The sequence below is a fragment of the Temnothorax curvispinosus genome, unplaced genomic scaffold (genome assembly GCF_003070985.1).
Source record: "Temnothorax curvispinosus isolate PA1 unplaced genomic scaffold, ASM307098v1 QBEX01017513.1, whole genome shotgun sequence".
In the NCBI taxonomy this organism is placed as follows: Eukaryota; Metazoa; Arthropoda; class Insecta; order Hymenoptera; family Formicidae; genus Temnothorax; species Temnothorax curvispinosus.
Genome location: NW_020227293.1, coordinates 21,218 through 39,653, shown reverse-complemented (window position 1 = coordinate 39,653; position 18,436 = coordinate 21,218). Strand labels below are relative to the sequence as shown.

General features: G+C 40.5%; 2 protein-coding genes across 2 annotated transcripts; both read left to right on the top strand.

Moving 5' to 3' along the window:
* The first annotated feature begins 358 nt into the window (after nucleotides 1–358).
* LOC112467549 (rab11 family-interacting protein 2) lies at nucleotides 359–11,227 on the top strand. The gene is made up of 7 exons (XM_025036229.1): nucleotides 359–676; nucleotides 6,169–6,207; nucleotides 7,834–8,080; nucleotides 8,579–8,954; nucleotides 9,208–9,488; nucleotides 9,698–10,178; nucleotides 10,355–11,227. The coding sequence occupies exons 1-7, from the start codon at nucleotides 646–648 to the stop codon at nucleotides 10,523–10,525; spliced, it is 1,626 nt and encodes a 541-aa protein (XP_024891997.1). The 5' UTR covers nucleotides 359–645; the 3' UTR covers nucleotides 10,526–11,227.
* A 451-nt stretch (nucleotides 11,228–11,678) lies between these two features.
* Nucleotides 11,679–15,188, top strand: LOC112467548 (dnaJ homolog subfamily C member 2). Its single transcript, XM_025036228.1, has 5 exons — nucleotides 11,679–11,869; nucleotides 12,229–12,501; nucleotides 12,595–12,979; nucleotides 13,057–14,161; nucleotides 14,591–15,188. Exons 1-5 carry the CDS (start codon nucleotides 11,818–11,820, stop codon nucleotides 14,639–14,641), a joined length of 1,866 nt encoding a protein of 621 aa, XP_024891996.1. The 5' UTR covers nucleotides 11,679–11,817; the 3' UTR covers nucleotides 14,642–15,188.
* The last annotated feature ends 3,248 nt before the right edge of the window (nucleotides 15,189–18,436 follow it).

Genomic DNA, 18,436 nt, shown 5'->3' with positions numbered 1-18,436 from the left:
GCTACTCTTTAGAAGGCTGCCGTTCAAAAACTATTTGAGATTCACTCTTAAAATTTTAATATGTTATTCTTGAAGCTATAGACTATCGAAAAATGCAAAAAAAAAAAATCGATTTTTCAAAAGTGTCACACTAGTTGTGCCCCTTAACAACTATATCATTGCTCATTTATTGGCCTTTTTCATTTTAGTATTTGATACACACGAGCGTGATTATTTATTTATTTACGAATAGAAAGATTTTTGCGCGCACCCGGCAGTGCGCCGTGAAGGTAGCCGCGCAAATGGGTCCCGTTCGGTCCGCACCTGGCGCGTCGATCGCGCGTAGCGGTTGTTCAAAGGCGCGGCAGCGCGCCGCGTACAGTCGTCGTCGTCGTCGCGGAGCAAGGCGCGCGGTGAATGTTCGGCCGTCGACGTGACTGGACGTGACTGTCGGTTCTCGGAGTGGAGTGCGGAGACTGCGGAGAGTCGAGCGAGCGTGGCGGTTGGGTTGGCCAGTGCGCGAGCCACGACCGCGTGATGCGAACGTTTCCTCGCAGCGCGCCGCGCGGTCGTCAGAGCGTCGTCGTCGTCGTAGTCATCGTCGCGTAAGGATATCGACGAGTGCAAAACGGCGAGCGGCAGCAGGAAGCCCCGAGGAATCTCACAATGTGGAGCCCGACGCACGTTCAGGTGACAGGTAAGCGAGCGGCGATATCGCGGCGACGCGACGCGACGGAACGTCGTAACGATGTCTCCCCCCCTCTCTCTCTCGTTCCCTCTTCTCTCCTCTCCTCTCCTCTCCGTATAAATGCTTTTCGACAGGTGGTCGGACGCTCGGACGCCGCGCGGTGGAATGCGTGCCGTAATTCCGATTGTTACCTACGCGAGGACGTATGGATGCGCGTATATACGAGGATTACGATGAGGTTACGTGTCTCTCGCGTTCGCGGAAAACTAGGCGAGCGAAACCCCGCAGCCTCGTCTGCCTCGCCGCCGCCGCTGCCGCTCAGGAACGTAATCCGAGACCGTCCGGGCCCGGGGCGTCGCGTCGTTGAGACGTAGAAACCGCGTTTCGCCGAACGTTACCCGCGTATTCGTCACCCGAACGGGATATCTGGACACTTTCCAAGACGTTCCGAGACGTTAAGAAGGGAATTCTCGAGAGGGACCGCGAGATAAGAATAGGACGTACTTACGAGAGTTCGAGGAGACAACACTACTCTACTTTACTCCCTTTTGTGCGAAAGAGATCAAGTAGATCCCTCGTTTAAATAAATCACTTCTTATCCCTCGTGAAGCTCTAATCTTATCGGTAACGTAAACGTTAACGATATACCGCGGTTTATAGCAGTCGGGGGATTCGTCATGGGAATGGTCTGCTTCATATCTCTCGTTATCTTCGAATCGAAGAAGACGTAAGGCGCGAGAGATATGCCGTTTCGCTGCTACGCGATGTGTCATCGCGTCATCGTTGCACCGTGATGCACGCGAATAAACGCGACGTATTTAAATACGTCTGAGAGTGCGTCGCTCGAAAAAAAAAAACAATTCTCTCCCTTTTGCATCGCGCGCCCGCAATCGACCACGATATTAGAAATCGCTCTGAAATCTCGGACACAGAAAAAATTGACCAATCACATTTAAACAATTCGGCAATTGACCAATGCGATTGGTTAATTCTTTCTTCGTACAAGATCTCGGAGCGATTTCTAATAGCATCGTGGACACAAGGCTTTTTAGATCTTTCGCTTTTAAGAGTTGACCCTCTATAATTTGGCCAGTTGGCTTTGTTTTGTTCGTATGAAAGAAAGAATTACACAATCGCATCGCGGAATCTCACTTTGTATTCGTCACGCGTCGGATATCTGGACACTTTCCAAGGATATAATTACATCGACTTTAAAAAGGAAATTCTAGAAAGAGACTAGTATAAAAAGATACTATATGTATAAGAATGTATAAGAACTCATGAAGATTTTTTTTAGAGAATTTTTTAGCAAACGTCCCGCATGCTTTTTCTTTTGGAATAAATCCAATAGTAGTAAATAGAAAACATTGATTAAGTCATTAGACTTAAAAAATATAGATTAAGATATGCGCTTTAGATATACACGAATATAGACACATGTCGCTCATTTGCTTCAATAATGACATAACTCAAAATTGGCTTATTTTGAGTAATTGGTACAGAAAGAACAGTTATAATAAATTAAAATTTTTAAACTTATTTTCTGGGAAATTATTATTTTTGAGTTATGTCGTTGTTGAAGCAAATATGTGATACACACTTCCAAGTCACATAACGTTTTATATAGAGTTAATGCTGGAGAACAATATTCTCTAAAGTCCACTTTAGATGATTTATTATTCGCGTCAGAGAAGTCAAATTGCTATTCTATATTTATATTCTTATGTGCCATATAATACGAAAAACAATTGAGGAGAAAACAATTTAGAATATACACATATATAAAATATATAATTTTAAATACATATGACGTACATTGAAATATGTGATATAAAGAAATAATCTAAAATAATAAAAATTATCTAAAATGGGCTTTAAAACTTAAATCGCATGACAAAAAGATCGTCTTATAAAAAGCATACACGCGGTATAATTTTTCCACCGTTGATAATTCGCGAAACGATGTTATCTCTGATGATTAATTGAAGAACTATATATTTATCTCTCTTGTTTTTTTTTCTCTCTCTCTCTCTCTCTCTCTCTCTCTCTCTTTCTATCATTTCCTTAACTTCTTAAGATTATCGTAAGAGGATCATAATTTTTTGGTTTGTAACGACTTCTAGTAATAATTTCAATTAACTCCGACAGCAATTAAATGCGATTATGCGGACGCATCGCTGTGCTAAACGTTAACTCGCGGAAATACGCTGATTCTACTTGCCTAGTTGAATATTCTATTGCCTTGCGAGAAAGAGTTTATCGTGTGCTGAAATCTACTTACTGAAATTTTCGAATGCGGCGAGCTCTCGTGCGATATTCCTCGGCGATATATCAAATGACGCATCCTGTGTACTGCTATTCAAAACAGTTATGTTACTCATCGGTTGTATCTAATGTCGATTTTTAAACACACGCATATCGCCTCCGATAATCTAAATTTTTTTCAAAATAATTCTCTAATTCTCTGAAGGAATTTTTTCTTTCTGTGCTTGTTATCTTTTCTCTCGTTATCTTTTCTTTCTTTCACAACAGTTTAATCATCGATAATTCATTGCGGTCTTCCAACTTTCGGTGAGCAGTTTGCAGACTGTTTAATTAGGATACACCGTTCACCGCGAATCGATCATAAGATAAAAAGCCCAGTTACTGCGGTTTAGCTCGCGAAAGCGTGCTCGCGCGTTAGCGTACTTGTCCTCTTAATTAGCACGCGCGAAACTTTTACCTTCGGGCGTTTAGTTAGCGGGTGTCAAATCGAGAGTAATCGCAGCCGAGACTCGCCGTTACAACGGACATATGCATAGGGGGAAGAAAAACCAGACATCTGTCTTCGAAACGGTCAACGACACCAGGTGCGAATTCAGAAAGTTTCCCCACGGTGATTCAGAGAGAATATTTCTCCGCGGAAGAGACTATAAAAATAGATTTTTCAAAATACCTAGGTTTTTCAAAACCTTGCGTGAAGGCGTGTGCAATTGTAGATACGTTCTCATTTATCGTTTTATAATAACAGAGACACGACATGTGCTAAAATCATAGCAGAGTAAATAATGATTCTCGTGCCACATATTGTGTGCGTATAATTACAAATCCGTCTTGCGATTTCCACGAGTGACAAGTTTTTAGCTCCTTCGTATATCTCGCTGCAAAATAGGCGACGCGTGAAAGCATGTTTAGCGGCTATTCGGTGCTCCCCTTTCCTCTGCTTTTGCATAAAGTATTTCACCGATCGGACCGGATATGCCTTTCAAGATCATGCAGACACGTTCAAACACTGAAAACCTTGGAATCTTATGTCCTTAATTTTATTTTTGTCTGTTCGAAATATTCTTACAGAGTTTACAGAATTAACAAATACGAAATAGTCTTATAAAAACTAACGCGGTTACTCGAAAGAAATTCACGATGGACCCGAGAGAAGGTGCATCCTAGAAAATCCTTTGAATAGGCTTAACCCGAGAACGGGCGCCTCATTTTTTTTTGCATAAACAGTCACCTAGGACTACTTTTACACCCCAATTAAAAGTCATTATTAATTACATATTGCATATTTTGGATTGTGTTCTGTAATTTATCAGTATTTGAGGACAATATGTATATAGATTTACTCAACATTTTCAGAAAAAGGAGAAACCAAAAAAATATTTAAAAAACGAAGGAAGCACATTAAAATTACTGTGCCTTTTTCGACAGGAGTGTTTAAGTAGCCTCAGCTTCTCGGATTAAGAAAAGGATCGGTCGAGAGTCGTGTATCGTCGGATCATCGCGATCGCGGCCACGTTGCTGAGACGCACGAAGCATTGAAAAATGCTTTCATCTATCAGACTAAACGGTATTTGACTGCGGCTTCATCGCGACGGGGACTTCGAGTCCGTCTCAACTCTAACTCGACCGTGAAGAAGGATGCGACGAGAAATTATCTCTCTTTCGGCTCTTCTTTTCTTTCGGTGTACGAGAAAATCGGGGAATACGTTGGCCTCCTCCTCGTACCTCGCACATCCATTATGGTTCATCGCCGTTGCGCGTGTGAGAACGAGGAAGTGCCTCCGACAGTTATTCGGTAACGCTCCGTGTTACGAACTAACGGATTACGGATGGAGGAGACAGACGCGGGTTCTTTCTTTTCTTTTTTTTTTTATCGCAGACGTTTATTCCGCGACCATTTTACGAGATCTTGCGGATTATGCAGTAAATTCGGATTTCAAGTTTCACAAAGATGCACCTGTAAAGGCCAATGTCACGATACAGTAACTCGGAGCATATTACTGAAATTATTGAAGTTTAATATCGAGAAGATAAACGAGCAAAATGTCTTTTCGGCTTTCTACTTCAATTCATCTTAATCTTTCTCACACACAAATATAACATATATTAATATACTAATTTTCTTTTTTTTTATACATATCTCGATTGAAGATGCGCGATGAGAAAAAGTCTTTTACAAGAAGGAGCGACCTTCGTTTGTAGCGCGATGAAATTGCCGGAAAATGTCTGGGAATGTGCTGTAAGCGTGTGATTTCATTGTTTAAATTCCGTATTTCGGTCAAGGTTTCGTAGAAATTGCACGAAGGCTTGATTCGTGAATCTCTCTCTTGGTTACAAGCTTCACAGCCACGATGCACCATTTGCATATATTTGACGTGCATAGTTAAATTACCAATTTCAAAATTTAATCAAGTTCGATTGCTTATTATAAGGTTCTTAATTCGCATGCACATTTCTCATTTTATCTTCAATGTCACATCTAGTTAATATGTCAAACAAGATCTAAATTGCAAACTAAATATAAATTATTTTATTACATACATACATTACGAATTAGTGTGCTACTTTAAAATATCGTACAGATTTTGTACAGATATTAAAATGTTGCTAGTTGTTGTATTTAAATTGATACTCTCTCTCCTTATATATTTAAATACCATTATGGCTAATATATATATTGAAGGCATAAACGGATAACAACACGATGATTTCTCGAAATTGCGAAACCAATGGGGCGGTAACTGATATATACCTGCAGCTTTTACTTTGATATAAGCGAGAGCGATTACGCGCGAAAGCCATAACGTGAGATTTTCTCGTGGGCACGGTGAAAAGTCGATTGAAGAAAAAAAAGTAGATCTACACGAGAGGTGTTAAAGAAATCTCTATTTTCACGATGACTGAGATCGCTACGTTTTATATTTAAATGCATTAATATTTAAATGCGAGCGCGTGGTATGGAATTATTGAACATATAGCGTTTTTTGCACTTATATGTATATCTACTTATTTATTTACAAGCATATTGTTAATATTATTGCAATAATACGAAGCAGCTTAGAAGCAAGAGATTAATTCCAATCAAATTCAATCTATCTAGTTGACGATTTACTTTGTACTTCAGCACGTGAACGTATTAGATAAAAGTAACATAAATTGTAGCACGACATGTCGTTTGATATAACTCGACACTTATTCTGCATTTTTTATTACTGACATCTCGTTTTCATTGTTTACAGTTCAGAGAGCCAAGGACTTGCTGACTAAAGGAAAACACAGTGAGTATGATATTTTTATTTCGATTGCACTTGCAAATTTTTCTTCAACAACGCTTCTTTTATTCAAAAGAATTTATTAAATATACATATATTAAATATACATATATGTAACAAGATACACGCTAAGGCCCAGTTTCACAAGTGTCGGGTAAACTTTTAACCTTAGATTAACTCACTCTTCGTCTCTTTCTAATAAGGAAAACGTTAGAAGGAGACGAAGAGTGAGTTAATCTAAGGTTAAAAGTTAACCGACACTTGTGAAACTGGGCCTAAATGCAGTATGTGCAACGTTTAAAGTATGTGAAATTAATTAAATTATAAAAAGCCTTCAATCTCCTAATGCCCGAAGCATCCTGAACACGACCTGAACACGATAACATCTTGAGATCTCAATAATCCAGCTGTCATCCAGCCTTGTTTTCTCCCATTTGCCAACACGTGCATCATCATGTTTTACCTCTCTGCACGTTATTCGCGTGTTCGCGCCGATACCGAGTGACCTCGTATTTCGCGGCTATTTTAGGTCATGAATCATCCGGTTTTCGCTGGCAAAGCAATCTGAGTTTGCAAAACAATACGCACAAATTTTCGTACGTCGTCGTCATGTCAACTGAAACTCGAATTTCCAAAGCGAAAATAGATAATTCCGTTGCCTCAGCAGAATTTCCGTCGCAAAATTTTATGTCATTTTACTTGTTAGGAAATCAATGGCCTACTAAAATTAAGTAACGAAAGTATATCAACATTTCTGTGAAGAATATTCAAAATAAAATAAAGATGTGTTACACGCATTTTAGTAAACTCAAAAAATAGGGAAGTAAAAATAAAAAGTTTATAGCATGAGATAAATGCAAATTATAAAGTTTGTCATTAAATTTTGTCAATTTGAAGGAAATAATTGACATAGAAATTTTACAACGTGTATTTTAAAATGCTTGATCGAATTAACTTTTACAAGTTGATGTTCCAACTGCAACCAATACGACGCGACGTGAGGCCGTGAGCGCGTACGCTATCTTCTCGACCTAATAATCAGTGTAATTGCGCGACGAGTTAATGACTTCCCGATGCGCGTCCGCGATACACGCGTTGTGACATTACTATATTTATTTAGCTGCAATGTAAAATGAGCAAACGCAGTACTGCTAACGAGAGAACCATATATTATGGTTAATGGTAGGTTTCCATCTGCGGAAAGGATATTTAGAAGCGCGTCGATAGCGTGTCATATGTTGTCGGATTAAATTACTTTCCATTACCTGCATGTAAAAAGAGAATTGCATTACCCCAATTCTATCAATTTCTACCTATATATTATTTTCTTTTATTAATATAAATGCAAAACTGATAAATATGCACAAACCAGTCGGGGCAATGCTTTCCAATTAAGACCAAAATCGAGATCGAGAATTTTCTCCTTTTTGCCGCGAATACGTAAGTAATAAACTCTTACGACGTTTCTACGACAATTGAGAGCAGACGTATTCTCTTACCGGGTGAGATCTTTAATTCCCGTTACACACATCTCATTAATCTCCCGACCTCGCTCCCGGTCGACACCGATCCTCCGCGCCCACACGTCGTAGAAATAACAACACGTTGAATTGTGAATACATACGTATGCAGAAACCAACGATTGCTTCGTGACAATCGCACTCGGCAAGGAAAAGTACCAGACATCGGTGAAGCAGAAGGCTACCAAGGACGTGGAATGGCACGAGGAATGCGAGCTGCTGATCCCGGAACAGGGGAACACCGCGGAAATCGTCCTCACCGCCCTGCACCGCAACTTCGTGGGGGTCGACGAGTTCCTCGGCACCGTCAGCATACCGCTCTCCAGCTTCGACGTGTACGAGAGGCCCAAGAACAGATGGTGCGTTTGCGATAGCGTTAATTGCACAAATTGCGGCGTCTCATGCAAATCTCTCCCACACTTCCCGCCCACGGGAAAATTGCTCTCGGGAAAGAGAAACCGTCGCGTTTACGGCGTATCGCCTACCTCATTAATTACTCGCATGCCTTTTTGCATTCTTGTAGCGTGATGCTATAATCGACCGTACACCTTGTGTGGCAATTTGATATGGTCAAATGTGATTTTTTTCTTCTTGTAGTATAGCAGAGTTTACACTTTATAACTCATCCTTATGCTATTTGTTGTTAGTATTTATTTTTTTGAATTCACCTTTACCTTAACATAAATTTTTACCTTAAACATATTTGTGACGTTTTGTAATTTTTATATGACATATATTTTTAACAGATAATAAATGTCCATTATTGGAGTTAAGAAAATGTAAAATTTGCTTTATTAAAATATAATAGATATACATTTGTTGTCAATAAATTTGTGAGGGAATAAATGCGTTTGTAGGTACGCTCTTAACAGCAAACCAGGCAAAGAGAACACGAAAGAGAGAGGCGAGCTCGAGGTGAAGATCGGCTTTATCGTAAAGGCTGGAAGTCTGACCGACCTAAGTAAGAAGGAGCGTCACAAAAGCTCCTTGGGACAACTGTCCACAGCCGCGCAGTCGATCGGCGGCAGTTTGCTTAGCATCGGCAGCCTTGAGAAGCGCAAAGGCCTGAAAAAATTAGCCAAATCAATTGGGAACAAAGTTAAAGGCAAGAGCAAGAACCGGCTCGATGGAAGTAATCTGGACGAGAGGGAGGAGCGCGAATTCAAAATCACACGACAGGAACCAGGTGAAGCTGATCCCGGAGTTATCAGCGAAGATGAAGATGAATTCACGGTAATTGGAAACAAGCCTAATTCTAGTTATCCTAACGATATCGTCAATACTCGTATTTAATATTTGTAATAACGTTTTATTAAAACCATTATATTAATTCTGAGTTAAGGATGAGTGAAGATTTGATTAATTTTATTATTTCTTGTTCGATAAGTATGTATATATTACAGATGGATAAAAACAATGGATTGGATAAATATTTAAAATAAGTTTGTCTGTTGGACATAGTTTTAATTACTTTAATCTGTTATAGTTTGACGATTTGTCTCATAAAAGCTCGGCCTCGTCGCTGAACGCACCCGTGCCCCCTGGTGTTAACAGCGGCAATGCCAACGGTATCTCGAGTGGCTCGCAGAGCAATGTCTTCAGAGAGGTGCACACGCCACCGGCACCAATTAACGCCGCACCGAGCAAACCGCCGCGATTTGCCATGAGCGCATCCGCCACGAATCTGTCGAAGGTCGACAATTTGACGAAGGACGACGAGTGGGGCTTGAAGCTCTACGGCAAGCAAGCGAGCAGCGTGCCTAAAAGGTAAAAGTGTTTGAAGACGTTTTGAAGATATTTATCTTCAAAAGAAATAGGAGAAAAATAGAAGAAATAGAAAAAAGAACGCATAATCCGGTAAATGCTTAGCAGTAACTGAGAATTATTACGTCAATAATAAAAATATAGTGAATAGATTCATTAAGTAAAACGTGTGGAGCATAATAAAGCAATGTTGCATGTGTTATGCTTGTCAGATGGGAAAGCAAGCCTAAAATTGTGGTGGATGAGCCGCAGGATAACAAACGCGACGTATCGCCTATTCGTTCATCATCACCAGTCACATCGAGATTGAAAGATCTTCCGGAACCGCCCAGTCCGGCGCCGAGAGAAATTCTTCATCCGAGGAATAAGGATGAGAAACTCGCTGCGAGCAAGGAGAAGCTCGCCGCAAGCAAGGAGAAGCTCGCCGCGAGCAAGGAGAAACTTGTGAAAGAAGATAAGTCGAAGGATAAGAAGGACGAGAAATGTGACCCACGAAGTCCCAAGGAGGAAAAGCACGCGAAGAAGGACAAGAAAAAGGACAAGGAGAACAAATTCAAAGATGCCAACGACGAGAATCGCCTGTCTTCCGAAAGGATCATCATCGGCGGCGAGGATGCCGTTAAGAATGCCGCGAATTCTAAGAGTCGCCTGCCGCACGAGGTCCTTAACCAGTTCGAGGGCAAATCGAGAGAAGTAAATATCGATGCATAATATCATTTCTTTTTAAGTCTAATTTATTTATTATTATTAATTAATTTGAGCTCTTATTATTTGAGAGGAGCATGCAGTCGTCACTTTCTTTTCATGAGACAAGTTTTCCATTGCGAGACGATTATCGTTTTATTCTAAACAAAACATTTCACTTACAGGATCTAATAGAACTGGCGTTGCACCTACAGACGCAAGTCACGGAGAAGAACAAGAGACTCAGCGATCTGGAGGATTATATCGATGCACTGCTCTTACGTGTGATCGAATGTTCTCCGCGATTACTTCAGAATCCGTATCAGAGGCGATTGTCATCCCCCGGAAACCAATAGATCGATAATTGGCGATGATGAAGCTTTCCTATCTCCACTTGGGGATCATTCCCTTTTTAATGCCTTAGTGATACTTTTATTCTAGACATGACTGACGAGTCGCAAGTGGCTATTTTTGTTATTAACATTGCTCTATAAATTTAATTTATTTTCTTTTATGCATTATAACTTGAAGGAAAAGATATATAACGTTCTCGTAGCAGCATTGCGAGAAATCCATTTCCCCATATTTATTTATAAATCCCGCGCGAGAATGATCGTTGGACAATCGAGTGATAAGTAAATAGTAATTCGCTTATTATCGGAAGCCAGTTTATTACCGATATGAACAAATAATGGGATACGGCTGCCAGTTGAAAATGATTTGCATTTCACGTAATCCCCCGCCGCGTCTTCCCAGTAAATAAAACCGTCGAAGTTCGAAAAAAAAAGTTTGTGTTCGTTCGCGATCGAGATTTCCGTCCAATCGAGCTTGCAAGGAAACGTAGCGAACACGATTGTATCTTGTTTTATTATTATCTGTAAGTTATCTAAGAACATTTTATATGTAAAAGTTCTGACGGGGCAAAAAGCTTCGCGAAATAAACACGTGCCTTCCGTCTTGTACATGTACGCACTCGCATTAAATCGAAACCATATGCCTTGTTAATTAAAGCACTGTTTAATTACGAGCATTATTGAATAAAAATGATATACAAATAATACAAAAAAACGATATTAAAAGCTCCGAATATTTTCGTCTCGAAATCGCCCTCCTGAGAACTTTTAAATTAGGTCCATCGCGCGTGCGCGTATTGTTTGCACTTTTTGCACTTGGGGCATTTTTGCTTTCTCTTTTTCCAACGCCCAATATATATATTTATCTCGTTTTAAGTGCAGGAATTTTCGGGAATTTCAAGCAACACTAACAATATGTACATTTTCACGGATTAACTTTAATCTCAGTTTAACTTATTTTTTTATCTTTTCTAATTCTTCAAACTAGAAAAGGATAAAAAGTAAATTAAATCGAAAGTTAATCCGCATTGATGAACACAAATCTTGTATCGCCGATATTGGGTGTAACGTGAACAGGAGTATTAAAAGTTCCCACGCTTTCCACCCGTTCGAAGGTCGAGTTAAGTTAGCGGCGGATTCCAGAGCTGGCGCTCGCGGCGATCGGCATTCATGTTCGTGCACGCTCGTGCTCGTGAGTTCGGGGGATACCTAGCGCGATCGACGAACCGTTATCGCGTGTCCTGTGTCCTGTGTGCGATTTCAGGACCAGCTCGTCGCGAAGATCACACGCGACGATGACGGACGGCAGCGGGAACGAGGATTCCGCGGCGTTCAATTCCATATCCGGTGAGCCATCTCCCTATCGCGCGACACCGGCCTTTAGAGGTTAGGATTGGTTAGATGTGTCAGGAAGCAGCGGGTTTTTCGGATGAGCTCGCGCGTTTCACAAAACTTTAGCTCGCTGGGTGTCGATCAATTAGCTCAGCTCGTTTCTTATCGCGGGGAGGGAATTTCTGGTTCGCGTAATTCCAGGAAAACGATCGCCCATGAGAGATATTCGATTTTTACGCGTACACCTGACTTCGCGTCCGATAGTCCATCTGCGACCTCGTTCGGCGTATAATTATCTCTCATCGCGTCGCGTGACAAAGGATCCTTCGCGATCCTTTTTCTACGAGACAAATTTTAAGACCGACATGTTACAGATGCAGGCAAGGCCAACGCCGGCACAGCGGGTCCGGTAGTTTTATATTCGACCGCACAGGCATGGCGAGCCCAGTTCCACCGCAGCCTCACGCGGTCCAGCATCTCGGAGTCGTCGGACGAGGAGGAGGATCTGTCCCAGTATCAGTTCGAGGACGATCTCGAGTACCTCAGGTCGTTGGACCCGCGAGACTGGAAGGATCAGGACCATTACGCCGTTCTAGGCTTGAAAGATCTCAGGCATCGAGCGACCGAGGATCTTATCAAGAGAGCTTGTACGTAAAGTATGCCCGGTAAAGGAAATTATAGATGTAAACGTTGATTCGAGGTTGACAACAACTTGGATATGTCTAATATGTGGATTGCAGACAAGTTGAAGATATTGAAACACCATCCCGATAAGCGCAAGGCGATGGGTGAGGAAATCCGACCGGACGACGACTACTTCACTTGTATAACGCGCGCCTGGGAAACCCTCGGGAGTCAAGCGAAGAGGCGTAGCTATGACAGCGTGGATCCTTACTTCAACGACAGTCTGCCGGACGAGAAGGACTGTCGGAACAATTTTTACGAGGTGCTGGGTAGAGCTTTCAAAGATAATTCACGCTGGTCCGCGAAGAAGCCTGTGCCACGATTGGGCGGACCATTCACGCCGCGAGAGAAGGTAGAACAGTTCTACTCGTTTTGGTACGACTTCGATTCCTGGCGCGAGTACTCGTACCTCGACGAGGAAGACAAGGAGAGTGGCCAAGAGTAAGTACGACGAATCACAAGGTTTTCTCTTCGAGGAAAATTGCAGCATAGTGTTTTTACGACGAAATTAATTGCAGTCGGGACATGCGCAAATGGATCGAGAAGAAGAACAAAGCCACGAGAGCGAAACGGAAAAAAGAGGAGATGGCGCGAATACGCACTTTAGTGGACATGGCGTACAATGTAGATCCTAGGATAAAGAAATTCCAGCAAGAGGACAGAGATAAGAAGAACGCGGTGAAAAGGGCGAAGCAGGAGGCAGCAAAGGCCAGGCAACTGGAAGAAGAGAGAATAGCACGGGACGCGGCGGAGAAGGAGAGATTAGAGAGGGAGAAGAGAGAATCTGAGGAAAGGGCGAAGCAAGATGCATTGAAGCAAGAGCGAGAAGTACAAAAGAAGGCGTTGCGCAAAGAAAGAAAGGCGTTCAGGGACTTTTGCAAGGCAAACAATTACTTTGCCGAAAGCTCGGAAGAGAGTCTCCGACACATGGAGAGCGTAGAGAAGATATGTGAACTGTTTAAGCTCGTGCAGCTGGAAAAGGCGATGAAGAATCTTCAGGCCAATGGCAGAACCGCGTTTTTGAGCGTCGTCGAAGAAGCTGAGAGAAGAATCGAGGAAGAACGCCGCGTAAATGTGATCAGTAACGATGCGAGAAACGCATCTGATAAGCAGACCAAGACCTACACTGCACCCTGGAGCGAGAACGACTTGCAACTCTTGATTAAAGCGGTTAATCTGTTCCCTGCCGGTACCAATCAACGTTGGGAGGTAGTAGCGAATTTCATTAATCAACATAGCGGCTCCACCAGCGGAGTCACCCGCGACGCCAAGGAAGTTCTGGCAAAGGCCAAGAGTCTACAGTCGACCGACTTTAGCAAATCGAGCTTAAAGGAACAAGCGAATAAGAAAGCCTTCGACAACTTCATCGCTGAGAAAAAAAGCAAGGAAGCTATCGAAGAAAGAATGCCAGCCGTTACAGAGCGCCTGGATCATCCAATCGCGAACGGCGTAGCTGCTGAACCTAAGGAGATTAAAAAAGAAGCGGCCCCATGGACACCGGGTGAACAAAAACTCTTGGAACAAGCACTGAAAACTTATCCCACGACAGTCCCGGACAGATGGGATCAGATCGCGGCGTGTATACCCACTAGAACGAAAAAGGAATGCATGAAGAGATACAAGGTAAGCATTAAAAAAAAAACGTGTTACCTTATATCATTATATTGAAATGTTAGGCTCGTTTACGCAAATCAATATGAGGGAATAATGGGCCAACAATACGAACTAAATTAAAGAGATTATATTAAAAATAAATTATATTTATAAATAAAATAAATACGGTAAACGTATTCAACTTCACTTGTTAGTCTTCTTCAGTACTTATTCCCTCATATTACATAATTATTATAATTGCACAGTGCAAGTATACAATCTCATTTCATGTAATATTAAATTAAACATCGTTATATGAATGCTGAACTAAGTTCCTTTTTTAGAACGAAAGGAAAAAGGATAAAAGACGACATTTGAAATAATTACATCCAAGCATTACATTAGCTTAACGGATAATAAACCGAGCTACGATTCTACACTTGTTTCTCTTTGTTGCAGGAACTGGTCGAGCTAGTGAAAGCGAAGAAGGCGGCGCAGATGACAAAATAATATTAACTGCACGCTAAGCTCGAAATTTCCTTCTTTAACTTATTGAACTCTAGTTCAATTTCGTGATTTCGATAGTGACGGTTATTTCGTTCCTCGAAATGAATTACTTCCTTAGAAAATTATAAACGAAATTTAAGACTGGAGGACAAGAACCTTACCTTATATTTGATGCAAGGTCTGGCCATACTTGTGCCTTTCTACAGCCGATACGCATGCAGAAGAAATTCGACGTGTTTTGTTCAGTCGATTCCGCGATAGTTTTATTTCGACGCGCTGTAACAACTCTGAAGGTACCTTTGAAGCCGTGCTGCTACTCGACCATTATTTCTATGAAGATAAGATTCTCTCAGGAGAATCCTCTGTGTGTAGTTTTTTCCTTTTTTTTGGCAACATAAATCTTCGCGACCGACCTACACTTCATATTGTAAGTACTGTAAAATAAAGAGGAGCTGCTGCTGCTGCTGCTGCTGCCGCCCGCCAGAAAGAAGCAACGGCCAGAGGAGAGCGACGGACTTTATAAATAAACAACAATGTTTTGAAAAGTGTCTGTTGGATAAAAATGCCCGTCGATGATCCGTAATCCCGTTCCGTGAGTACTTATCCTTTATTTATCCTGATTATATGAATCCTTCATTTGCCATAATTATATAAACGTTTTAAATGGCTGAAAGTATTATTTAATCTCTAAAAAAAAAGAATTTGGCAATAATATTCCTTAAAAAAAAAGGAACATTATTGTCAAAGTGCAAACATTTTTCGTGCGATTTGTCTTGATTTATGAAAATAATGTTATTTCTCTGATATATTTGTGAATGATATTTTATAAATCTTATGTGGCTATTCTCTCTATTACTAAAAAAAGAAAACTATTCTTCGAGGACGATATGATAGGATTTCATGAAGAAATCTCATTTCAGTTACCGTTCAATTTTATTTCCTGTTTTTCTCACCCTATATTTCAACATTCCAAGTTCAGATTATTCCATATTGAAACACACGGCGTTACGCACCGTTATAAAGGACCCCGCAACGGTCATGGGGGGTTTTGGCTCCCAGTCAAATTTAACAATAATGTAGGATAATTTAGTTCATAAAATGCTGATGAAAAGTGTCTATAGGCAAAAAGCCCAAAAATGGACAGTTTCCGAGATATAAGTCATTAAAGAGTGGAAAAATGAGAGTTTCAGGTTTCAGCTAATGGCAGTTTGCAACAGGCTGAATGCCATGCTTTCACTAAAACATTTACTTGATTGCTGAATGAATTATACTTATGCACAGTATGCGTGTTCAAAACGTTTTTCTCTAAAATGCTTAGTTTTTTAAAGAAAAGGGGTGGGCGGGTGATCTCAGACACCCGGTATATGTTGCATACATGTCATTCGATACAATGACATTATGTTATGTATGGTTTGATCATTGACTTGACTATGTGAACACGCATACTGTGCATAAGTATAATTCATTCAGCAATCAAGTAAATGTTTTAGTGAAAGCATGGCATTCAGCCTGTTGCAAACTGCCATTGGCTGAAACCTGAAACTCTCATTTTTCCACTCTTTAATGACTTATATCTCGGAAACTGTCCATTTTTGGGCTTTTTGCCTTTAGACACTTTTCATCAGCATTTTATGAACTAAATTATCCTACATTATTGTTAAATTTGACTGGGAGCCAAAACCCCCCATGACCGTTGCGGGGTCCTTTACGCGAACGGCAAAATATAATTAAGATGCGTCCTTCGAGGAGTCTGCAGTATCTGTACGCTACTAAAATCTAACATCGTAGTGCGATTCTGTAACTCGTTATGCTGTCGTTATGAGCACATAACGACGCATAACGAGTTACAGAATCGCACTGCAGGGTAGATGAATATAATTATTGTGCACTTTGTTCCATTATTATGCACGCCGTCTCTTGTATCGGAAAGGTTCGCGCCTTTTGTTCACACTACCCGACGTTACTATTATTATTAATTATTACAATTAATATTAATTCCCGGCTGTTATAAATTTTATTTCAAACGAATCGAGCACTGTCCGTAACAAATAGGTTGAAAAACAATCTTAATACAGTAAAAATACGCTATTGGTCCTGCTAAATCCTGTATCTTCCGCTCTCTGCGCGTTTTATGAAAACATACATTTATATTTATGCATATTTATACAGAATACACTCTAAGGGGCACTATTTCTAACGTCTGTTAACTTCTAATTGACCGTTATCAGAATAGCCAATAGGAGTTGGCTATTTCGATAATTAATGGTCGGTTAGAAGTTAACAGACGTTGAAAATAGTGGCCCTAAATCGAGCAAAAAATATTTTAGGGCAAACTCCGACAAATTTCGCATCCGCTTCCTTTTTCTCTCAGCTGATTGGAATTAGATTTCTTCCAATCGCAGGTTCGTCATTTTTCTCTTGATTTTAACTATGCTATATTCTCGACCTCCCTGATCTTTTTTTCAGTATCACTAAATGGAAAATGTTGGTCTTTCTATATACGATTTACGTTAAACTTCGTAATAATATACGACGTGCATGTTTCGCATTATCAGTTAATTTTATTATGAGTTATTATACTGTTTATCGTAAACAGAACGGTGACGCGTTTCGTTGTAAATTTCGTCCCATTGTAAAACGGTATAAAAAGACAGCCGTTAACGAAGAAAGCATTGCTAGAACGTTGAAAAATTAACTACTCTATTGCGCACAAACGAAGCCGTGTCCCATCGCAAGCAGTTTTTTTTTTTTTTTTTTTTTTCCAGATGATTATCTTGGAGAATCCAACGCCGATATCTTTCCTTTTCCTGAAAACTTTATTCACGATCGAACTACCAACAATTAATGGTATATCTATTTCTGCTATTTAAAAATAGTATATATATACATATATCTCTTTTGAAAAAAAAGATAAAGGGGAAAAATAAATTTAATCATTTACAACAAAAGTCACGGAAAATTTCAAAAAAATGCACCGTTATAAATTTGAGATGAAAAATTACAAACTAGTCATTTTTTTTTAAGGAAAAAAAAGAAGGTAAAAGTTTATAATAACTTACACAGCTCGGATTACTTTGACTTTGACATATGTTGTCAAGGACATAATACTGAGTAACTTTTCCTTATAACTTAATCGGCGGTCGCTGCTTATTAAAAAGTTATAAACAAAAAAAGTTTGAAAAATATAGCAGCTATTTTGAGTATTGGAAGGCATAAATGACTAATATATATGTCGAAATAGTTCACGCATACACTTTTCACGCGAACCGAGGTTCACCCACACCCCCCCTGCTTTCGGGGGAGGTGCGGTAGCTCCGAAATAGTTCACGCATAGACTTTTCACGCGAACCGAGGTTCAACCACACCCCCCCTGCTTTCGGGGGAGGTGCGGTAGCCCCGAAATAGTTCACGCATATACTTTTCACGCGAACCGAGGTTCACCCACACCCCCCCCCTGCTTTCGGGGGAGGTGCGGTAACCCCGAAATAGTTTACGCATGAGTTATTTGACGCGCTTTAAACAATTAAATACTGTTAAAGCGCGTCATCTAACCTATGTAGATTAGTGACGCGCTTTAAACAGTTAAATACTTGTAAAGCGCGTCATCTAACCTGCTACGTATTTTCCAAACTTTTTTTGTTAATAACTTTTTAACGAATAACGAGCAACGGCTAAAACCTTCTGAAGATCACTCGGGGTCATGACCTTGACAACATATATCAAGGTCATTGAAATCGGTGAGGTCGCCAAACTTTTTTTTGTTAATAACTTTTTAATAAACAGCGACCGCCGATTAAG